The 24,225-nt window shown below is 36.2% G+C and overlaps 2 protein-coding genes across 3 annotated transcripts; both read left to right on the top strand.

The window, feature by feature from the left end:
* The first annotated feature begins 1,749 nt into the window (after positions 1 to 1,749).
* LOC122315399 (vacuolar protein sorting-associated protein 51 homolog) lies at positions 1,750 to 14,687 on the top strand. Of its 2 annotated transcripts, none has more exons than XR_006244024.1 (20): positions 1,750 to 2,108; positions 2,420 to 2,559; positions 2,670 to 2,724; positions 2,838 to 2,945; positions 4,063 to 4,161; positions 4,296 to 4,373; positions 8,773 to 8,850; positions 9,104 to 9,259; positions 9,492 to 9,592; positions 9,723 to 9,790; positions 11,015 to 11,088; positions 11,230 to 11,296; positions 11,437 to 11,552; positions 11,925 to 12,191; positions 12,306 to 12,422; positions 12,945 to 13,016; positions 13,119 to 13,169; positions 13,370 to 13,597; positions 13,680 to 13,959; positions 14,059 to 14,687. XR_006244024.1 is itself a non-coding variant. In XM_043131272.1 (20 exons), the coding sequence occupies exons 1-20, from the start codon at positions 1,926 to 1,928 to the stop codon at positions 14,176 to 14,178; spliced, it is 2,355 nt and encodes a 784-aa protein (XP_042987206.1). In that variant the 5' UTR covers positions 1,751 to 1,925; the 3' UTR covers positions 14,179 to 14,687. The 2 variants fall into 2 exon arrangements, 1 of the variants encoding a protein (XP_042987206.1); XM_043131272.1 differs by having other exon boundaries at positions 1,751 to 2,108; positions 13,680 to 13,856.
* A 674-nt stretch (positions 14,688 to 15,361) lies between these two features.
* On the top strand, positions 15,362 to 22,920 carry LOC122315400 (DNA replication licensing factor MCM7). Its single transcript, XM_043131273.1, has 15 exons — positions 15,362 to 15,527; positions 15,608 to 15,675; positions 16,030 to 16,089; positions 16,178 to 16,401; positions 16,849 to 17,026; positions 17,278 to 17,400; positions 17,579 to 17,668; positions 18,123 to 18,265; positions 18,584 to 18,761; positions 19,025 to 19,216; positions 19,668 to 19,840; positions 20,002 to 20,205; positions 21,170 to 21,335; positions 21,967 to 22,188; positions 22,614 to 22,920. The coding sequence occupies exons 1-15, from the start codon at positions 15,488 to 15,490 to the stop codon at positions 22,716 to 22,718; spliced, it is 2,166 nt and encodes a 721-aa protein (XP_042987207.1). The 5' UTR covers positions 15,362 to 15,487; the 3' UTR covers positions 22,719 to 22,920.
* The last annotated feature ends 1,305 nt before the right edge of the window (positions 22,921 to 24,225 follow it).

Below are 24,225 nucleotides of genomic sequence, written 5' to 3'. Positions count from 1 at the left end.
CAGAAGCTATTCCTGATTAAACTCAAGATCAATCATGACAATGACTGGTAATTTTGTATTTTATAATATAATGTACAAAATATCAAATAATGTAATATATAGTAGTGAGTTGTATTATGTGTTGCGTGAATTTTAGATGATAAATATTGAATATTTTTTTTTTAGATGCATTTATTAAAAAAAATGCTTAGTTGTTTTATATATAAAAAATATATTTTTCAAACTTTATTGAGGAAAAATTTGTAATAGAATATAGGCTTCTAGATTTAAAAAAAAAAAAAAAAAAGCTTGTCAAGATTATCTTTTTCTTAAAAACAATTTAATAATAGTCTTTGTTAGTTACAAAAAAAAAACTTGGTACAGCCCGAACGGTCATAACTCGCCTATATCTGGGCCAGAACCTAGTCTGGATTTGAAATCCAGGTTTTGGGCTGTGTATATCCGGATATCCAGTCCGAAATCAGGATGAACAACCCTAGCGTTAAGTTTCATGCCCGTAGAAGAATTATTTACAAATTATCTTATTACTATTTATAAAATTTTAATTTTATCTCACTCTCCAATCTTGTCATAAGTTTATATAAAAATTTATAATGAGAAAGAGAAACGGGTAGAAAATTGAAAAGTTTCGACAATATTTGACAAGTTGTCAGATTTGGTCGATTAAGACTCTAGTATCCAAGAATAATGTTACATACAGTCGTGGAGTGCATAAGTGTTGTACAATCACTTTAAAAAAATGAGTTCTATTATTAAAAAAGTTTAATTTATTTTCATATAGATTCCATATTTATTCACTTTTTTCAAAATGATTATACGATATTTACATATTCACAACTGCAACTATCATATTTCAATAAAAAATATTTTAGCCACAAAAAAATTATATAAAAGTAAATCTATAACCTGATGTAGCTTGATATGATTCACAGATTGTAAAGTTACTTTTATTATAAAATAAATTTAAAGAATTTTATAAAATTACATCAATTTATAAATTTACTTTATATAATTTTTTTTATATTTGTAACTTTTCTCTATCTCAATACCCAATTATTACTCGAGTTCGAAAGCGCCAATGTGTTTTATTTTTATAAGTAATTACTCGTGAGATGTGTTAAACAACGCCATTAAGTAATAAAATCGAAACTCCCAATGTATTTATTCGTCCGACCCGAAATAAAATCGACTCGGAAATTTGAATTGGGTCGGGTGGACGGTTATAGTCAAAGTTTTATTTTTTGAAGTAAAGTTATAGTCAAAGTTAATAAGAGAACTTATCTACATAATGAAAAAGTAAAGAGACGATATAAATAATATTACTGTTTATATAATGTTCAACTTGACTTTAACAATAGCGTAACAACTTGTTATAAAAAAAGAAGGAAAAGAATCGAGTAAATACGACGAAGTTGGGTCATTTACATGGTAAAACATGTTAAGAGAAGAATACCTTCGTGCCACATATTTTATATATTTAAAAATTATTTATTTTATTTTTATTAAATTAACTGAATTATTATATTTATCATTTATATATTATATATTTATTAAAAAAATAAAAAATAAATATGATTTGTGATAAGGATGATATATAAAATGTGATGTATGGATAATAAATAAAACAATTCATTTAACTTAATAAAAATAAAATAAAAAAATAAAAAAATTTAAATAAATGATAAGTAGATCCCTCTAACTCTATCCCATTTATAATAATAATAATAATAATAAAAAACTGTATTTTCCAACTCTTCCATCAGTTCCATGTAACTTCGAGTCTTCGCCCAATCTAACCCGTCTCTGGAGTCTGGACTCGATAGTAGCCAAACGACATCGTCTCCGGTGTCCAGTCTGTCCAAACCAAATCGCCGATAGGGACTCTCGCAGAACCAACTCTGAGCAACCGAAAATCCGAAGCGGAAATGGGGGTCGACGATGTTCCCCTGGACGACAAGGCCAAGCGGATGAGAGATCTGCTCTCGAGCTTCTACTCCCCCGATCCTTCAATGTCCTCCCCTGATACGACGTCCTCGTCGTCTAAACGAACCACTCTGGACGACATAAATTCCTCCTCCTTCGATCCCGATCAGTATATGAATCTCCTGGTACGCCCTATCCTTCTCTGATCTGTTGTATATCTGAAAGTTGCCGTTATGATTTACTGCTTTTGTTCAGAAGCTTGAGTGCGCCGTTCTCATAGGAATGGATGCTAAAAAGTGCCATCTGTTGGGTGTAATGAGATAGAGTTGTTTTGTTATTGTACTACTTTTTGGTAGTCTCACATCACGGATATTCAGTTAAGTTAGGGAGGTTAATCTGTCCAATTGCGATGCATTTTGTGATGTTATTGAAGATTTAACTGGAGTTGATAATGGGAAGTCTTGATCCCTTGATATGTTTTCCCTCGAATTCCCAGGTGCAAAAGTCGAATTTAGAAAGGCTTCTGCAGAGGCATGTAGAAATGGCGGCCGAGATAAAGAATCTTGACACTGACCTACAAATGTTAGTGTATGAGAATTATAACAAGTTCATCAGTGCTACCGATACGATTAAGAGGTAATTCTTTCCATTTCTACATGATTGAGGAATTGTGGCTACAAGCCCTGCTATCCAGTTTGTGGAAAATGTTTCCGAGATGTTGATGCCAAGCTTCGTATCTTGTACAGGATGAATAGTAATATCGTAGGCATGGAGTCAAATATGGAACAGCTTCTTGAGAAGGTATGTAGAAGTTTTCTGTATTTGCTTTTTTGTTGAATGGCATTTTTGTTTTATGGCAAAGTTGGAACAGAAGCACGATTTTGGAATCACATTTACTTTTCTTGTGGATTCAGATAATGTCTGTGCAATCGAGAAGTGATGGGGTGAACACTTCACTCTTCGAAAAGAGAGAACACGTAGAGAAATTGCATCGCACTCGTAACCTTCTTCGTAAAGTTCAGGTATTATAGCAGCAGTGATAATCAAATCTTTTATGGCAGGATTGGCACAGTTTTATATATATGTATTTTCTTTCATTGATGAAAATTTCTTCCATCACTAGAGGTGAGCCTAAGCTCCTAGAATATCCATTGCCAAGCTTATAGGTGTAGTTTGGATGGTGAGATGAGATGGTTTTATATGAAAGTTGAATAAAGTATTGTTAGAATATTAATTTTTGATATTAGTATTATTTTGGGATTTGAAAAAGTTGAAATATTTATTATATTTTGTGTGGGAATTTGAAAAGGTTATAATGATGAGATAAGATGAGATGAGATAAAATGAAACCGTTTCTGTATTCAAACTAAGGGGAGGTTTGGGGGGTGAGATGAGATAAAATTTTTATGAATAGTAGTAAGATAGCTTGTGAATAGTAGCGAGATAGTTCGTGTTGAATATTTTTTGGGTTTTGAGAAAGGAGAGAGAAAGTTTGAATAAAAAAGTTATAAAGTTAAAATACTGTAAGAATATAGTTTTATAATATTATTTTTGTTTGGGGATTTGAAAAAGTTGGAATTGTTTTTTATTTGAAAGTTTGAAAAAGTTGTAATAATTAGTTTGAAAATTTTGTATTTGAATTATGTTTGGGAATGAGATGAGATGAGAATTTTGTATCCCATCTAAGGCCCCAAACCTTCCCCAAGCCTAAGTATTTACCAATGAGAAGGGCGCATGTAATATATAACAAATTTGGCAGATTCCTTGTACCAACATTGAGACAAGCTAATTGATAGGTGAACTTACAGGCTCTCCAGTGATGATGTGTAGTAAGCCATACTAGTCGATAGTAATAGTTGGATATCATGCATTGTTGCTGTTTTGGAAGAACTGGGGGGAGGGGGTGATGGGTTTAAATATTTACTATTTTACTTCCCAGCAATGCAAGTCACAGTTCATTAATCATATGTGAGGGCCTTGTATTGAAATTTGTTGTGGTAAGTGTAATAAATGGTAATTGTTCTCCTCCATGTTCACATTATGTTTATGTAATTCATTTAGATACTTGTATGTAAGTTTTGGAGTTCTCCGCATATGAGTTACTCAGATTTCATCTTTGTAAATTGTGATGGAGGGCAGTTCATTTATGATCTACCTGCTAGGCTTGGAAAGTGCATAAAATCAGAGGCCTATGCTGATGCAGTCAGGTTCTACACTGGAGCTATGCCAATTTTTAAGGTTATATTTTCTTCACCAGGGTGTTTTGATTTTTTGATCAATCTTTCTACCAATTCCTTTACTTTCTATTCAATTGAAATATCTAACACCATTAGTGAAATGTTCCTTTTTCTTCTCTTTTTTCTCTCTACTAGGCATATGGAGATTCATCATTCCAGGATTGTAAACGAGCATCTGAAGAAGCCATGGCTATAATTATAAAGAACTTGGAGGTATATTGTCCTTTCATTTTATGCCAGTCATGTTGTCATTGGTGAAGCCCCAAGTCAAAATAAACCCATAAAAGGAGACTAGTGGGACATTATTTCAGTGTCATTGAAACATTCCCTTGCATTTGATTTTCAATATCAAAGATAAATATATATAATAGATGGTCCACGGATTCACCCCCCTTCCTGCACATACAACACCAATTCACGATGATCACCCTTCGTTTTCTCAAATTGTCTGTTGTGAGGATCTTGCCCAAGGAAGCGGTCTACACAAAGAAAGCCGCTTTGAGAGCTGCCTTGTGTTTCCAAAGCCTTTTCCAAGGAAACTGAGAGGGTTGCTCTTGTGCTAGAGCCTTATAAAAAGCGCGGACCAAAACAAGCCTTTTGTTGATGTTACCCACCACAACAAATCTAGAAGCTGGTTGCTTGGTTTGGTTGAATATAGAAGATTGAAAAAGCCTTCAAAATTGTCCATTTCCCAATCTTGTGCCGCCCTACTGAAGCTGATGTTCCACTGGATTTGCTCTCCCACTACCACCATGACTTCCGCGACTGATGCTTCTTTATCACTTGCAACCGAGAATAATGTTGGGAATAAATCCTTAAAAGCACAATTACGACACCAGGTGTCATACCAGAATTTGATCCTGTTCTCCTCTCCTAAACGAAGCCTAGTGTATTGAGAGAAGACCTCCCATCCTTGTCTGATATGTTTCCACAATCCCACACCATGCGCCCCTCACAGTTCCTTAGTACACCATCTACCCCATAATCCCCCATACTTACTTTCAATCACCAACTTCTAGAGAGTTTCTGGTTCTCTATGATATCTCCATAACCACTTTCCAAGTAACGCCTGATTAAAGATTCTCAGCTTTCTAATGCCCAATCCCCTATTCGAGATAGGCCTACACACCTGTTCCCATATGACTAGACGAAACTTGAACTCCTCTCCTATTCCACCCCACAAGAAGTCCAGTTATAATTTCTCAATGCGAAGTGCCACCCTTGCTGGAATAGGAAACAGGGACAGGAAGTATGTTGGTAGGTTAGAAAGAATACTCTTAATTAGCGTAATCCTACCCCCTTTTGATAGGTACATTCTCTTTCAACCTGCTAATCGTCGCTCTGCTTTATCAATCACTGTATCCCAGAGCGCAACTGCTCTCGAGGGGGCCCCAAATGGAAGGCCTAGATACGTCATAGGGAGTGTAGCAGTCTTACTTCCTAGAGTATTAGCCAACTGTCTTAAACGCTGAACACCACCAATAGGCACTATCTCTGATTTGTCCAGATTCACTTTCAAACTTGAAGCTACCTTAAAGCAAAGTAGGAGTGCCTTCAAAACTCGAACCTGGGATTGATTCGCCTCGCAGAAAATGAGGGTGTCATTTGCAAACAACAAGTGAGAAATGTTATTACTACCCCCTTCCGGGGGTCCAATTGAGTGGCCAATCATATGCCCATTTGCAACCAGAACTGAGATCGTTCTGCTCAGAGCCTCCATCACAATGACAAAGAGTAACGGGGACGACGAATCTCCTTGTCTTAGGCCTCGTGTGTTATTGAAGAATCCAGTTGGGCTTCCGTTTATTAGGACTGAGAATTTCACCGTAGAAATACACCATCGGATCCAAGATCGCCATCTCTCCCCAAAACCACACTTCTCCAAAATGTCAATAAGAAAGTCCCAGTTAACATGATCATACGCCTTTTCCATGTCTAACTTGCATATAATCCTTGGATAAATTGCTTTCAATCTACTGTCTAGACATTCATTAGTAATGAGTACTGTGTCTAAAATCTGTCTATCCTTTACAAAAGCATTTTGGGGCTTTGAGATTATCTTTTCTACGGCCTCACTAAGACGATTTGCAAGTACCTTATAAAGAATCTTGTAGACCCCATTGACTAGGCTAATGGGTCGGAACTCCTTAATGTCCTCCGCCCCCACCCTTTTTGGTATCAAGGCTAGAAAAGTGGCGTTTAAGCTTTTCTCAAACTTTCCAAACGAATGAAACTCTTGGAACACCTTCATAAGGTCATCCTTTAAGGCCTCCCAACAAGTTTGGAAGAATCCCATAGAGAAACCATCAGGACCCGGAGCCTTATCTTTAGCCATTTTTCTTACCACTTCTAGCACCTCCACCTCTTCAAACAGCCTCTCTAGATGGTTGGCATCCAAAGGCCCAATGGAATCAAAAGCCAACCCCTCTAGCTTAGGCCTCCACCCCTCATGCTCAGAGAGAAGCTGTTCAAAAAAGCTAACCATATGATTGTTAATCACCTGCACATCCTTGCAATTTTCCCCATCAATCTTCAGCATCTCAATGTTGTTGGATCTCCTGTGAGAATTAGCTACCCCGTGAAAAAACTTTGTGCTACGGTCACCTTCCTTCAACCATAACGCTCTAGACTTCTGCCTTCACAAAATCTCTTATAGTAGGATGATCCTCTTGAGCTTTGCGACCAATGCTAACTTTTGAGCTAATTCCTCCGGATTCAAAGGCCTTGACTCTTGTAACCTTTCTAGCTCGTGTATCTCCCTTAGCTTGATTTTCTTGAGTTCCCCAATATTACCAAAGGATTGCATGTTCCAAAGCTTTAAATCTTGCTTTAGAGCCTTTAGTTTTCCGGCAAAAATGAAACTAGGTGTACCTTGTATCTGGTATGAAGACCACCACTGTCCGACCCTATCCACAAAGCCTTATGATTTCAGCCACTTTTTCAAACTTAAAATGCTAATGCCTTCTTTGAATCCCTCCACAATTCAACATAATGGGCCAATGGTTCGAGGGTTATGGAATGAGGTTTTTTGTCGATTAGACTTGGGTTGGGTTATGCCGGAAACAGTAATGGCGGTCCTTGCTAGCTGGACAGGTCTAAGAGGCAACAACCAGATTAAGGCAATTTGGAAGATGATTCTGATATGCATTATGTGGTGCGTGTGGCAGGAGCACAACAAACGGACATTCGAGGATAAAAAGAGATCAATGGAGGAGCTGAAAGTTTTCTTTTTTAGAACTCTTTGTACTTGGGCTATTGGTGTTAGTTTTAATGGCCAATATCTACATGATTTCCTTATTTATACTTTTCCTACGTAGTTTAGGACATTCTTTGTACTGAACGTGGCTTTTTGCCTATTCTTTTATTAATATACTTTCTTACTTTTCTAAAAAAAAAAAGAAAGATAAATATATATGAACTTTACACTTACTTCCTATCAAGAAATAGATGATTTATAGTTAATACCTGAATTGATTAATGTTCTTCTCATCATCGGTTCACTACCTGCTCAGCATGTGCAACTTATCAATAAAAAAGAACTGTCTTATTGGTAATTGGATACGTTACCATTCGGCTTCTACTGAATTAAAAATTTTTCATATGATTGTCTGTTGTCCTATTTTTGGTAGTGGATTGTTGTTAAATGTATTTTCTATTGTGCTTATGCTCTCTGTATTTGGATGATATCATGTAATTATGAGTGATCTTTCTGTATTTATGTGCATTTGAATCAGACATCCATATGTTAATCCCTAGGATGATAAACAATGGTAAGTGTGTAAGCAATGCCTTAGAATAGTTGAAGGAAGTCTTAATTTGTCCTGTCCAATATTAGTATCTGACATTTGAAGTACCAGCATTCTACAATGCTGGATGAGTATTTATTCTATATGGTTGTTTTAAAATCGTATGCGATTCTTAAGGTGGAGAATTTCTTCAAGTGAACTGGCTGGAAGTAACATTACACTAGGGTAGTGCTTCTTGAATCAAATCACATGAGATTGGGGAGTTTTGAGGTACTGTCCACGGGCAAGCCTATAATGGACTCATTCCCCTTCCCATACTCACTCATACATGCCCACAAATGAAGAAAAGAAGATTGAAAATTTGTTGAAAGGGAGCCTACAAGTTGCTTTATTTTTGTATAAGTGAAGACAGACACATTTGTTCACATGATTCAAAAAACCCATTCATAAATTTTTTGGCATTTCTGACTTTTATCACCTTTAATGGCCCATCTGAAAGAGAATCCAATACTTTTTGGACGTTTATATCTGAATAGGCCAAATTCTCACGTCATGGTTAATTTGCATGACTTGTATTTTTGGGTTCATTGGACAAAATTTTTGTAGAATTTTGATGACACCCAAGGTCTCCACTTACCCAAGAGACAGAGAAAAAGAGAGTGAAATTATGACTTAAATTTATGGACACACTTGTATGCCCGAGGATCTTAAACATAACCATTCCATCCTGTTAGCAGCCATAGGTTGTACATAAAAGGTGATGGGTAAAGAAAAGTATAGTTTCATGCTGCATAGGTTTCTGATAGTCATCGCTATATCTGGAAACATGTCTCCTAAGTTGACGTTTTATGTTTTTCTTTTCTCAGGGAAAGCTATTCTCGGATTCTGAATCTATACAAACAAGAGCAGAGGCTGCAGTTCTTCTTAAAAAGTTAGATTTTCCGGTTTGTACTGACCACTGATTAGAAGTTACTCTTCTGTCTTTTGAGTAAAAGAGAAGTGCTGAATATATAATGGAATAGTTCTATTTCCCTGATGAGGACTGTTCACATGTTACCATTGTAAAATTGCCTTCATTTTGTAGTTTTTTGCAGTATAAATGTGGAGCTTTACCTGTTCAAGTGAAAAAGTGAATATTATGAAAATCTTCTGATATATCAGTGTGCTTAGGATAACATATTTCACATATCCTGGCAGGTGGAAAGCTTAAAGGCTAGACTACTGGACAAGTTGGCACAATCTCTTGCAGACCTTCAGCTTAATACTGAAGAAATAAGTAATGCTTCAGTAGATCCTAAGGATCTGTCTCAAGAAGAAAGCAATCCTGGATCAGCTCCTGCTGCTACTCATGAGGTAATTTGTGACAGTTTTTCTCTAATGAAGTAGTCAATTTTATGACATTGAATAGAAATTCCTTATTCTTTGTTTTTTGAAGCATCTTGGGGTTTTTTTAAAGACATTTTTTCTTTGTTTTATGTGCTCCATGATGACTCTACTTGCAGTTAGGGCGAGTCTCAATTTCTTAGCTGCCTGTAAACAATTTTTGCACTAATGAAATCATATTTCTATGATTTTCTAAATATAGGCCTCTGTTCGCGAGTTTGCAGAGGCTATCCGTGCTTATCGGATAATATTTCCTGATTCAGAAAGCCAACTAATTAAACTTTCACAAGGCGTGGTTACCAAGTAAGGGAGTATCTTTTTTTAATTTCCAAACTATTTATGGTCTCTGCTCATTGTTTCTTTGGACTGATTGAACTGCATAGAAGCATGCAAAATTTTTCTCAAGGAATGTGACAGGGTCTTGTTTCTTTAGGCATTTTGAAGCAATTGAGGAATATGTAAAGAAACGTATTTGTTCTACAGAGCTGCTGCATGTTCTTCGTAAGTGGAATGAACAATCATGCTTTTGGATTATCTTTAACCCTACATAGCTTTTTGTGCCGACTTCCACACCATTATATATTTTAGTAATTATTTGAACCAGTACTTGTAATCCCTCTTGACAAACTGGTTGCACAAATGCTTTCATCCAATGGTCAATCTCTCATTGTGTAAAAATGCATCAAAACATACCAACAGAGCTCTATAGAAGGGCCTTGTGGCAACATCCACAGCTTCAATTCTATTCATGCTAGCATTATTATCTGTTTGGGCTAATTTGCAAGGCCTACTGACTTGGATTATGCGTGACGCATTCCCATTGGATGCTTGGTGTAGTGTATATCTTTTAGCAATACAAGAGAAGTGGTGGAGGGGCAGGGTTTTCAAGGGGGACCAAAAGTATGATCATCGCAAAAGAGATGGGGTGGAATTTGCATGATGGGAATGCATCCAGTAATGTCATTGGGCCAGTGTGATGAATTTAGTGAGCTGACTAATTTTTTACTTCAGCCAGCTTGGTGACAATGTCTTTGATGTATAAGGGGATTATTTAATTTGACATATGGGAGGGATGCTGAATGAATTTGATGACATAGAGGGAGTCATCTTTATTGATAAGTTTGCCCATATTGAGGGTGACAACCTTGTTAGCTTAAGGAGTGTGACTTGGCTTCTCCAACACTAGATTCCTTTGGTGGGAACTTGAGGGTCCAGAGTCCAGACATAGGGATTAGGGAATACGTACTGAATTTTGACAGATCACAACAAGCATTTGGAACTTTTCTTGGACTGCTACGTCGAAGTTGATGTTTGTGGAGTTGGGTGGTGGTGACGCTAGCTTTCATGTTTGGCATAGGGTGTAATGGAGCTCCAAGCTTTTCAGTGTTACCTATGGATATGTTTAACCTGGGTGATATTGGTTAAGGTATCCGGTGTTGGTTGGCCATGGTAAATGTTGTTTCTAATGAATCGTCATGTCCGTGGAAATCCCTGCAAACCAAAGAAAGGAACGGGGGTTTCTTTATGTTCTTCCATTTCATGGTCTATGAAAGGTGGATGATGCATCAAAACATTAATATTATCTAATTATGGAATAAAGTTGACTCTAGCTTTCTTATCAGTTTTATTGTGGGTTGGATGAAAATAATTCAATATTAGGTTTAAGTTTACACTCATTACGCAAACCGAGATTGATTTGTTTTGATGCTTGCCATTTGCATGCAGGAATTATTTGGACAGATGTGCTCCTGATGGATGAAGTGTTGGACGAGGCTGCTCTCCCTAACTATTCAATGGAGGTTTTCTTTTAAAATCATGTGGCCTATTTACTGATGCTAATTTTACGTGCATTTCTTCCATGCTCCCTGATTTTGAATATTATCAATAGTTTCATGTTGATGGGTGTATTTAGGACACTGATTGTCCTTATATGTTTTCAGGCTGCAAAGGTTGCTGTCAAACAGTATGTTGCCAGCACATTTTCTCGTCTTCTACATGATATCTCAGGTTATTTCTGATGCTTTTTTATAGTTTCAACTTGATCCAATCAGAAAAAGATCTTGAAAATCATAGATTGATTCACGTTGTTTCAATCTTCTACTCCAAGAGGCTCAAAGTTCTGAGTTAACTTCTGTTTGAGATGGCAGATTCCCTTACAAGAGTTCATGTTAAACAAAAGGAGGGGATGAGGGAGTATTCATTGCAGACTGCCCTTGAGGCCAGCAAAAAAGCAGTGCTTCAAGGCAGTATGGATGTTTTATTGGTAATATAGATGCTTTTTAAAAATGTACTTGCTTGTACATGCAGGTGTCATAGGTAGTTCTATTCTGCTGGTGAATGATGTTATTATAAATAAGCATCCTATGCTTCAGCATGCATGCTGTGGTCTCTCTCTTCTCCATCTCCCCCTCCACCCTCTCTCTTTAAAAAAAAAAAAACTTTGGCAACTGTATCCAATGTTTTTGGGACAATGATTTTACTGTTTGGTGAGTGATGAGAAAAAATCCCTAGTTTTCATTAGGTTTGGTTTTGAGTACGTTCACCTTTATACATCATTGCTGTGAAACCTCCTTCTTGTTATATGTTTGCATACTTAGTTATTTGGGTTTTGAGGTCTCTTCTGTTTTTACCCCAGGACTTCCGCCAAATTATAGAAGACAACTTGGAGCTACTAGTTCAGCTGAAGCCCTTGATTATTGATTTGGTTCAAGAAGGATTTCAAGATTTCTTCGGGGCCCTTGATGATCACTTCCTTCTGCTCTCAGGAGGAAATAATTCAGTCAGTCAAGATCAAGGTTTTGTGGAGGGGACACAAGTTGACAAAGCTTTTGCTGGCCTTGTCCTGGTTCTGGCTCAACTTTCTGTTTTCATTGAACAAACTGCAATCCCAAAAATCACTGAGGCAAGGAGCTGTTTAATTGTTTTATAACATTTGCTTTTGAAGCACTGATTTCTGCAATTATATTTGTCTTAGTCCTCTGGGGCTTTTGTTGAAGTTTCATGTTCTACTTGTCAGGAAATTGCGGCTTCCTTTTCTGGTGGTGGTGCTAGAGGCTATGAGCACGGGCCTGCATTTGTTCCTGGAGAAATTTGTCGAATATTTCGTTCAGCTGGAGAGAAGTTTCTGCACCTTGTATGATTTAAAACTTCTGTAGTTTGGTTTGTTGTTTCATTTATGCTATTAGTTAAGGGAACAAAAAAGTAGGTTTTGGATTAGTAGATGACATCATATCTTCATAATCTCATTGCTGTCTCTCTTTTGAAACCAATAATGGTTCCTGGATGGCAGATGGCCAATTGGCATTATGTCCATCTGCGTCTTTATAGAATGCAAAATCCGCTTTGAAATTGGAAATGTGTTTCTGCCATTTGGGTTAATCAAGAGTTCAACATGAATATTACCCTTGTGTTGTCACTTCCCATTCCCAGTCTTGTTTATCTTTTTCATGTGTGCCTTGGGCTTTGGTCTGTTTTGAATATGTTATATATAATTCAAAAATTTCTCTAATTAGGTTATTCTCATGTATACTCCGTGTACTTGGGCTTTGCCTGCTTCTATGAATAAAAGTTCTTGATTACCTATAAAAAAAAAAAAAAAGGTAGTTCAAAAATTTGACAAGAGATAAATCATTTTTTTATTTTATTTTCTTTTCAGTATGTTGATATGAGAACTCAGAGGATATCCCTTCTCCTGAAAAAGAGGTTTACGACACCAAATTGGGTCAAGGTGGGTGCTTTATGACTATGTTCTGTTTATTTGATAGAAAATGGCCAGCATTGGAATGGTTTGGTTTTATTGTGTTGGCTGATATTTTTACAATTTGCACAGCATAAGGAGCCCAGAGAAGTTCATATGTTTGTTGATTTATTTCTCCAAGAGGTCAGCATATCTTAGCTTTTCATTTTTAATGTGTCTGTGGTTAAGTATTTTCCAGTTAAATGTTAAGATTGGAGAAGCTATGTATGGCCGCCTGTTTTTGTTAAATTATTCCATTCGAGTATGTGTTGCATGACTCTATGAATACAAATTAATTGAGAGTAGAATTAACCACACCTTTTGACGTTTGACTCCTTTTCTAGCTTGAAGCGACAGGATGTGAAGTAAAGCAGATTTTGCCTGAAGGGCTGCGAAGGCATCGTCGCAATGACAGCAATGGAAGCACTAACTCATCAAGGAGCAATCCGTTACGAGAGGAAAAGTTGAGTCGGTCCAGTACCCAAAGGGCCAGGAGCCAGCTTTTGGAAACCCATCTAGCAAAATTGTTTAAGCAAAAAATTGAAATTTTCACAAAAGTGGAATATACACAGGTATTGAATCCTCGCAGACTGGTGAAGAAAATAATTATGTTGGCATATAAACAACATGAACTGAGCTGCTTGTAAACTGCAGGAGTCAGTGGTGACAACAGTAGTAAAACTTTGTCTTAAAAGTTTGCAAGAATTTGTCCGACTCCAGACTTTCAATCGGAGTGGATTCCAGCAGATTCAGTTAGATATTCAGTTCCTACGGACTCCTGTGAAGGAAATTGTTGAAGATCAAGCTGTGATTGACTTTCTTCTCGATGAGGTAAAAGAAAAAAGAGTCTGACTCTAGCTTCTGAATATTTGACCTCCCATTACTCTATTGGAGTATAAGATTCATTCGTGTGATAAATTTCAAGAGAAATGAAGTAAGCCATCTTTGTATGTTTACTTGTTAGTTCAGAACTTAATGTAAGATAATTTATGAAGACAATATATTATAGTCTTGGGGTTGCTCTGTTTGGCAGGTGATTGTTAATGCTTCAGAGCGTTGTCTTGACCCAATTCCTTTGGAGCCCCCCATTTTGGACAGACTCATACAGGCAAAATTGGCGAAAACAAGGGATCAGAATCCAGTCACTCCATAAACATCTGATGGGGGCAAGACCGATGATTGTAATGACCATTAATTCTCCATTTCTTGGACTGCGTTCCTTCCTCATATTCTACTTCATTGATGTCTCAACCATACATCTGAAAAACAAAAGAATGATTATCCATAGTTGTTACTGACATCTTTCTTTAACTGGGGTCAGTTGAGTTCATTTTCACGGCCTATAGTTGCTCTCCAATCGTGTTGATACGGAATGTCTTCGAGAAGAGTGGTTTGAGTCTGCAATTAATTTAGTGCAAGTATTCTTCGGTCAGAGGGAGGACATGCACCCTTTATAGCAAATATTATGCCATATGAGTAGTCACTCCTAGTACGTGACATGAGAAGCACATTGTAAACTTCGCTTGTACCTATTGCTGTAATTCAATATGTGAAGAGAACGGGGAAATCTTTCAACCTTTGATAACTTGATAGCCCTCTTGCTCGACTTTTGTATAGTTGAAAGCAATCGCTATATATTCGGGATATGGCAGTTTTATTTTCTGTTCTTCCTCCTCCTCCTATCATTCTGTATTTGCAGATTAATCCACTGAATCAGGCTAAAACGTATAATTCGGTTTGATTGTCGAATCAATTGAGATTTGCATTGGTTTGTTTGAAATTGAGTTTTTACCAGTCTCTTGCTTTTATTCACTGGGTACAAATTCAGCAATCATGATCGAAACAAGAAATGAATAACTGACTCCGGGGACAGAATATATAGAATGTTTCGAACTGTGTTAAGATAAGTAGAAACTTACTGAAACAGCTGCAACTTTAGGAAGAGAGTATCGAAAACTTTTAACTTCGGGTGTTGTTCTCATGCGTCAGTAGTAGTAGAAATAAACTTGTTAATATCAATGAAGAACTTGGGGCATAATGACATGACTGACGTGGTGAATATCATCCAGATAAGAAAGAGATATATTTAGAAAGAGTTCGCTTTAACACAGCGTGGTGGCTGTAGTTTAGTGGTAAGAATTCCACGTTGTGGCCGTGGAGACCTGGGCTCGAATGATCGAATCCCAGCAGCCACATCTTTGTTGGTGTTTTTGGGTCCCTTAATCAATCAGGGCCCCCATATCACTGGCCCGTGTTTGTATCATTGTACATGCCATGTGGCCATGTTACAGCGCCCACATTACCAAAAAAATATAAAAATAAATGCCTTAAGAGTATTGAGCATCTCCTGCTCATTTTCCCGCCTAAATGCCTCTCTAGGCCAGGCATTCCTCTTCATTTTTGCCGCCAAACCCCCCACTTCTCTCTCTCTCTCTCTCTCTCTCTCTCGCACCAGGTAAACCATGAGCATGGCGAAGGGCCTTGATTTCAGCACAGACAAAGGTAACGCCTCTCATTATTCTCTCCCTTTTTCTCATATTGTTTTTTTTTTTTTTTCTTAATTACTTAAATTTATTTCACAGTTCTGGCGAAAGAGTTCCTTTCTAACTTTGCTGATGCAATTGGCGAAGCAAAGTACATGAACATCCTTGTAAGATCTCTCTCTCTCTCTCTCTCTCTCTCTCTCTCTCTCTCTCTCTCTCCTCGTTTACAGGAAAACACGATTTCAAAACCCTAGATCTTCGTTTGGCTGCTGGTAAATTGAAGCAGAACAACGAAGCTGAAATCTGGTCTCGCATTTTGTCTTTATCTCGAACATGGAGTGCTGCAGCTTCAAGCATTATTGGCATATTGAATTGTATATAATAAATTACGACTATTTTGTTACTGAGCTGCCTCAGCAACCATATAGAGCTTGCAACTAAAAGAACTCAGGAGTTTCACCGAAGAGTGATAAGTAGTTTGTTTTGCACGAAGATTAGCCCTAATTTTTACCCTATTTCAGCAAGAAGTTGCGAACCGTAAAATCCGAGCAGTTCAGATTGATCTCGAGGACTTGTTTAATGTAAAATTCTCTCCCTTTTGTTTTACTCGTGAAATGGTTGAATTTTTATACGTTTATATTTGAAACCTTGATTCATTTTTATTATCAGTACAAGGACTTGGATGAAGAATTTCTCAGACGCATTACCGAGAATACCCGAAGGTATATTGGGATTTTTGCTGAGGCAATTGATGAGCTCATGCCAGAACCCACGGAGGCCTTTACGGATGATGATCATGACATATTGATGACACAAAGGTCTGATGAAGGGCCGGAGAATATGGACGGTTCTGATCCACTTCAGAAAATGCCTCCAGAAATCAAACGCTACTTGTAAGTTCAAGGCGATTGTCCATGTTTTTTTTTTTCAAATGGATAATCCTTGGCTGTCGTACGTAAATGGAGAAATTATTATAGTTTGACTAATATACGAACAATGAATCTTCTTTAAGGATGCAGTTTCCGGACTATAATACTAAAGCTATCCCAATTTTAAAAAAATCTCAGCTATTTGTTGTTTGGATTACATGACTACAACACATTTCTTGAAGAAAAAATTTGCATGGTTGGAGTATATTGAAGTCTCGTTAGGTTCATATATGAGGCTAAATTCTAATTCTGATATGATTTTGTGACATGTTTTTCTAATTTTTATACAGTTATTCCAGTACCAATCACATTGATTTAGTAAATATTGGTACCATAATGTTCATTTCTGTATCTGCTATTCTACTATGAGATACTGCGGATATTGCTAATTACTTTTTGTTTGTGTTACAGTGAAGTTTATATAAGAGCTTCATCAAAGGGACGGCCATATACCATCAGGGAGGTCAAGGCTTCATACATTGGCCAACTTGTGAGGATATCTGGTATTGTCACGCGTTGCTCAGATGTGAAACCATTAATGCAGGTAGCCGTGTATACATGTGAAGACTGCGGTTTTGAAATTTACCAGGTAATTGTCTCTTTTGCTACATTGTTCAGCTATCTTACTTGACATTTATTCACTGCCATACTGAGGGTATCTCACGTCTATATGTTCCCCTTCTGTCAATATTATATTGTTCAATTTGAAATTTTTAATCAGCAAGATCAAACCCAAGTGTTTCCAACCTTTCCAATGTTACAGAGTGTTTTGGAAATCCACTTGGGTCATTTTTGTACATTGCTTTAGTTGATTTGTTTATTCTGTTTTGTGCCTTGCAGGAAGTGACTGCTCGAGTTTTCATGCCCCTGTTTGAGTGTCCATCCAAGCGTTGTGTAACAAACAAAACAAAGGGGAACCTTATTCTGCAGCTCAGGGCATCAAAGTTTTTGAAGTTTCAAGAGGTTTTTAACTATACACTGAATCATTCGCTAAAAGGAGACTATCATGTTCATAGCGAATAGCCATTCTATATTCATTTTTTTTTTCTAACATGGTTACTCATTTGTTTTTTGGTATTCTCATTCAATAATGTTTATTTTCCCTTCTGGGTAATAACTTTGTGACATGGTCCAATTGCAGGCCAAAATTCAAGAGTTGGCTGAACATGTTCCAAAAGGTCATATTCCACGAACGATGACTGTCCATTTGAGGGGAGAACTCACAAGAAAGGTTGGTTGTCCTTGGGTCAATTTTCTATCCTTTCTCCTTTATTTGCTTATCAATTTTTTTTCTTAAAAGTAATAAAATGACATTCACCTCTGCAGCTGATATTCATGTGGGTTAATCTTTAATTTACATTTTTTTTAGTGGCATGAATGGTGAAACGAATTTTAATTAAAACCATAAGTTTAGTATGGGTGAAAATGCGTCAGAGGAATTTTGAATTGACTACCTGTATAAGTTATAAGCATACATGGAAATGTGAACTGACATGGAAATAAGTGACTCGTAAAGTGGTGACAAATTTCAGTTTTCAAGTTTGCATCCTCTGATTAGAGTACTCTCTTTTTCCCTTTTAGAAAATGCGCTGTTGCAGATCTTGATATCATGATTCCTTTAAGTTTTCATGTTGTCTGCTACTAATTTTTTAGATCCTTATTTTTTGTTTGTTGAACATAATCAGGTAGCCCCAGGTGATGTTATTGAATTATCTGGGATTTTTCTCCCCATTCCATACACTGGGTTTAGAGCGATGCGTGCTGGCTTAGTTGCAGATACGTACTTAGAGGCCATGTCTGTCACACATTTCAAGAAAAAATATGAAGAGTAAGCCATTAGTAGTTCTCAGTTTTTTTCTTTATTCCTTTTCAGTTCTTAATTACCAAAAAGCCCTAAAAAATCAATGGTTTGATAAAATCTTTAATCATCCTTTCAAATACCCTTTGCTCACTCTTTTTGTCCTGTCTCCATCGAAAAGTATATTTGTCTTAGTATTTGTATATGTATGTATTCATTTATCTGATTATAGATATATATTTCATGGCAGTTCTTGCCTAACTTTAAGCCGTTTTTTACCTGATAAGATGTGGTTGTCAATAGTTAGGGGATCAAGGACTCCTGTGACCCAGTTTTATTGTACTGCAGGTATGAACTTAGAGGAGATGAGGAAGAACAAATTGCACGTTTAGCTGAGGATGGTGATATTTATAATAAGCTGTCCCGATCATTGGCACCTGAAATTTTTGGACATGAAGATATAAAAAAAGCTCTACTTCTTCTCCTTGTGGGTGCTCCTCACCGGAAGTTGAAAGATGGAATGAAGGTAAATGAATCATGTTGCAAGCTGATTAAAATAGCCAAGTTTGGCTGGCTATATTCTCCTTGTCATTTCAGCAGTACTGCATCAATTGATAAGACTGAAACTACCTTAGTTCCCTCATGTCCCCACCCACACTCCCAACACAGTCCTCTGTGTCCTGGCTATTCTGCTCCCACACTGGCTATTCAAATTAAGTATGCTAACTGCTATGCAGCTATGACAAGCTGTTACAACCAAAAATTGTGATATTTTTCCCTTCACTGCAGATTAGAGGAGATTTACATATATGTTTGATGGGTGATCCTGGGGTTGCAAAGAGTCAACTTCTTAAGCACATAATTAATGTCGCACCCAGGGGCGTGTACACTACTGGCAAAGGAAGCAGTGGAGTTGGTCTAACTGCTGCCGTTCAGAAAGATCCAGTGACAAATGAGATGGTCCTGGAAGGAGGAGCTTTGGTGAGACACTACATTTTATCTTCCATGCCAGTTGACACTCATAGGATGCTTATACTAGCATTAGATAGCATGACAATCTCTAAATACTTGTGTTGTATGTGTGCAATATCAAAGAAACATTGGGAGGTTTGGATAGTGAGTTGAGATGAGATGAGATGAGATTTGAAAGTTGAATAAAATATTGTCAGAATATAGTTTTTTAATATTATTTTTGTTTTGGGATTTGAAGAAGTTGAATTGTTTATTATATTTTGTTTGAAAGTTTGGGAAAATTGTAATGATTAGATGAGATGAGTTGAAATCAACTTTGAATCTAAACTACCCCTTATTGTATCCAAACATGCTGCCTTTGCTGTTGGCACTTCAGTCATCATTACAATAAAAATTCTTCTATCTAGTTTTTTTTTCAAGGATTTCTTGGATTCAATACAGAAGCATTGAATATATTCAGGTGCTAGCGGACATGGGTATATGTGCCATTGATGAGTTTGACAAGATGGATGAATCAGATCGAACCGCGATACACGAAGTTATGGAGCAGCAAACTGTCAGCATTGCTAAGGCTGGAATCACTACGTCCCTGAATGCAAGAACTGCTGTTCTGGCTGCAGCCAATCCAGCTTGGTACAAATTTTCTAATTTTCAAAGCCAATTTTTACTCTTTCTCGTCTTTTACCACATCTTGCTCGCGTGAGTGAATTTTCCAGTGCAGACAAAATTATCACTCTCTTTATTCAATTAGTCCTCTATGCAAACACTTACGGTAAGGCCATAATTTTGTGTAGGGGAAGATATGACCTAAGAAGAACTCCAGCTGAAAACATTAATCTTCCTCCAGCCCTTCTATCAAGATTTGACCTTCTATGGCTGATCCTTGATCGAGCAGATCTTGATAGTGATCTTGAATTGGCTAGGCATGTGGTCTATGTGCACCAGAATAAAGAATCTCCTGCTCTTGGTTTCACTCCCCTTGATCCATCTGTTCTTCGGTATATATCACAACTTCTTTTATAATTAAAATAAATTTATTACTGACAATTTTATGAATGATTTGTTTCGGATATATCTACCTGATCAAGTAACTTTTGCATTATGTCAAGTTGTGCAAATACACAAACCCCCCTCAAAACCACCACTCTATTTACAATAACCCCTCAATCTACCAAAAAAATTTCAATATATTACCTCTAAGACAATTCTACCACTAGAAGTTATCAAACAATGACAAAATACCCTTATTAAATTAAAAAACATTATTTGTTTAAACATAATTTGTTAGAGAAGTATTCTTAAAAATAAAAGTATTTGTAAGAATTTTTTTTTAATTTTTAAAAACTCCCTTTATATTTTTTTTCAAACTTTTAGATTAATTTTAAAAAACTCATGTTTCTTTTATTTTTTAATTTAAGAAAAAAACTATTTAATTTACGTTTTTTTTTATATATTTAATTTTCTTTTCAAGGTTGATGCTAAATTTTTAGTTTAGTAGAGACTAGAGTGATTGCCAAAAAATTTCTCCTATAAAGTTCTATTGCTTAAGGAATTATGCTGGCAGAAAGTTATGGGATATATCCTTGCTTTATGGTTTTCATATCACCCTCATTATCAATTGTGTGGATGCGATTCTTATTGCGCGTAGTTTAGTTTTTGTTAAGCTGCTTTCTTTTTAGATCGTGGCAAAGTTTAGTGACTCATGGTTGACAATAATTCTACATATTTGTATTTCCAAGTTTTGTTGCTACAATGCCTGCTACCAAGTTCTTCAGGTTCTCCATTGAGAGAGACTCTGACTTATCATATTTTTTTCTTACAATTCTTTTAGCTTTGGCAGCTAATTTCACATGTTTAATTCAGAGTACAAGTTTCTGCCCGTGGTTGGTTCTTTTGCAAATATCTACACTATTTATATTTCACACAACATAATTGCACTACTTAATATGTGTTTTTCCCTAGTGCTTATATTTCAGCAGCCAGAAGAGTGTCTCCTTGTGTCCCAAGGGAACTGGAGGAGTATGTTGCTAGTGCTTATTCCAGCATTCGGCAAGAAGAAGCCAAATCTAATACTCCACATTCCTATACAACTGTCAGAACTCTGCTCAGCATTCTCCGGATATCAGCTGTGAGTACTGGCTCCATTCACTTCATATCAACTATTATCAAAATAGAATTAGATTGGCAGGATCTTAGGTCCAGGCAGAAGCAAACAGCCTCATTATGTCTGGATCTCAGCATTTTATGCTTTAAACTTGCATTTTTCTAGATATGGACCAAGGCCAAATCTTCAATTTGAAAATGTAGGGTAGAAATTTGCATACTTTGTTCAAAGCTTTACTTGTTTAGTTGGATTACTTGTCTTAAAGTTTCATCCCCAGAGTGGAGCAATACATATCTGCGAAGCACATCCATTTTATATAGATATCATTATAGTAAGTTTGATAGTATTGATTGAACAAGCTTTTACCTGGTTGTTGGAAGGGTTGAATGGCATGCATAGGGTGAAGCAAGCAATAGTTATCTGTATTGAAAAATTCTACTCATCATCCCTACACCACACTTACTTTTATTTTTTTTCCTTTTTATTTTTTCCCCTTGGCAAATGTGTGGTATAGGAATGATGAGTAAAGAATTCCTTTAGTTTAACAGGAATTAAAAGAAAAAATTTAAAAAATCAAATCTTGTGTGCAGTTTGGGCAGCTGGATGAACGGCTCATCTGTATTTAGTTCATTGAATTGATTTCATTTATTTACAGGCACTAGCAAGACTCCGTTTTTCTGATACTGTGGCTCAGAGTGATGTGGATGAAGCACTTAGGTTAATGCAGATGTCGAAGTTCTCTTTGTACTCAGACGAGCGCCAAAAATCTGGACTGGATGCTATCTCAGATATCTATTCAATCTTGCGAGATGAAGCTGCAAGGACTAATAGGATGGATGTGAGCTATGCTCATGCACTCAACTGGATATCTCGGAAGGTTTGTTCTCGGAATTCCAGGGTTGAGTCCTATTTGCGATGACTTCAAAAACTTAAAAATTCTGTTTGCAATCGGGTATTGGTTTTGAAAGTGAATTGGATGTGAAACTACAGGAATCAGTGACCAGACTGAACCAGCCATATCATGTCAAAAATAGAAAATAGAACATAAATAAAAAGAGATAAATCTGACTCCTATGAAATTCAGGAAGGTTTCGAGGGCAATCTAAATGTCTGAATTAAAAGATACGGTGTGATTTATAGTCTTGCTTAGCATTCAATCGAGAGGATACAGTATCTGAAATAATGGGTATTCAAACTTGAGATTGTGTTCTATATCTTTATAGCTTTCTTGGGTTACAGTAATGCTTGTCCTACGGACGACAATAGGGCCTCTGAATGTGCAAAATGTTTGCTTCTGAACAGGGATACAGTGAAGCCCAACTGAAAGAATGTTTGGAGGAATACGCAGCCTTAAATGTGTGGCAGATACATCCCCACACCTTTGACATCCGATTTATCGATGCCTGAAGTGTGCCCCTTGCTTGTATAGGAATGGCTATGATTAACCGGCACTTGAGGTGAAGTTGGTGGAAAGCTCAAAATTAATGTCTGGATTATGTTGTAATTTGATTTTACAGAATTTCAGAGGTACTTGTGATTGTTAGAGCGGGCTAGAGTTAGCTTATTTAAGTTATCAGTTGCTAAATTACCTGACTTTAAATTTGAACAACCCCCCAAGTGCTGTTTGTTGCCTTTATTTTTAACTTTTCCCAGACCAAAAAAAAAAAAGACATTGGCAAAATCCATGTTTCCGCTATCAATTAGATTAATTATGTAGTGATTCACACTCGTAACTAGATGATGAGAAAAAAATTGAATAAAATATTGTTAAAATATTATTTTTTAATATTATTTTTTGTCTTGAAATTTAAGAAAGTTAATTATTTATTGAATTTTGTTTTGAAATTTAAGAAAGTTGTAATGATTACATTAGATGAGATAAGATGATTCTTGGAACCAAACAAGGCCTAAAAATCTTCCTCTCATCTCCTTTGGAATTTCATTCTTCTTCATTTCCCAGCCTAACCGCCCTTCCTTAACAAGATGGCTCGGAGCCTTAATACTTAGCAATGAACCATAAGCCTCACGGATATCACTAGCCATGGTTATAAGCGTCTTACCATATGTATCAATGGCGAATTAATATTACCTTAAAAAGCTTCATAGTTTTTGGATGTACCTGGGATCTTATTTTGTCCCGTCCCAGGAAAGCCAATTGAGCATTTCACTGTTATGTGTATGGTTAAGAAAACATTTAAAATACTTCCAAAACAATAATAACACAAAGATATGACATAAAAGTAAATCTATAAGCTGATATGGTTTTATAGGATATGTTAAATCTACTTCACACACTAGTTTGTAAGTTTATTTTTGTGTAATCTTTTTATGTCTAAAGTATTTTAAAGTATTTTTCTTAGTATAATGGAAAACTATATTATTTAAAATAATGATCATAGTTGGCACAATTCTATTTATCCCCTTATATAGAATCCCAGAAATTAATATCAAATAATTTGACCTTCTTTTTGTTTATATCTCCCATTACATAGGTTTATTTCGCATCATTTTCAATCCTTGCTAAAAAACTATCTGAAAATCTGCTTTTTGCTAGGGGTGATACCCGTATATGTAGGGGTGGGCGTCAACCCTTTCCGACACCCCTAGATAAAAAAAAAATATATTATTTTTAAAATTCAATAGTAAAAGATTAAAATCTTTTAAAAATATATGAGTTTTACTATGTATGAGTAAAATTGCATACTAATACGATTTTTTTTATATTTAAAATTTAAAATAATATTATTTTCAATAAAATTTACTTTTTTACCAATCATATTAGATTGATGTATATATTAATGTGTATTTGTGCTTATAACTATATTTTTTCAAAATACATACAGTTCATATTGTCACTCGATACGCAATGTAACCAAAATTTGTATAATTTTAAAATATATAAGTTTTTTACCAA

This window comes from Carya illinoinensis, chromosome 7, assembly GCF_018687715.1.
Source record: "Carya illinoinensis cultivar Pawnee chromosome 7, C.illinoinensisPawnee_v1, whole genome shotgun sequence".
Taxonomy (NCBI): Eukaryota; Viridiplantae; Streptophyta; class Magnoliopsida; order Fagales; family Juglandaceae; genus Carya; species Carya illinoinensis.
Note: the sequence above shows the minus strand (reverse complement) of the source record. Positions and strands in the feature narration are given on the sequence as shown.

Coding starts and splice junctions, on each gene's coding strand:
- LOC122315400 (XM_043131273.1), top strand. CDS start 15,488: ATGAGCATGGCGAAGGGCCTTGATTTCAGCACAGACAAAG. Junction 16,090..16,177: donor ATCTCGAGGACTTGTTTAAT/GTAAAATTCTCT, acceptor TTTTATTATCAG/TACAAGGACTTGGATGAAGA. Junction 22,189..22,613: donor TCAACTGGATATCTCGGAAG/GTTTGTTCTCGG, acceptor GCTTCTGAACAG/GGATACAGTGAAGCCCAACT.
- LOC122315399 (XM_043131272.1), top strand. CDS start 1,926: ATGGGGGTCGACGATGTTCCCCTGGACGACAAGGCCAAGCGGATGAGA. Junction 11,089..11,229: donor TCCCTAACTATTCAATGGAG/GTTTTCTTTTAA, acceptor ATATGTTTTCAG/GCTGCAAAGGTTGCTGTCAA. Junction 11,553..11,924: donor GCAGTATGGATGTTTTATTG/GTAATATAGATG, acceptor TTTTTACCCCAG/GACTTCCGCCAAATTATAGA.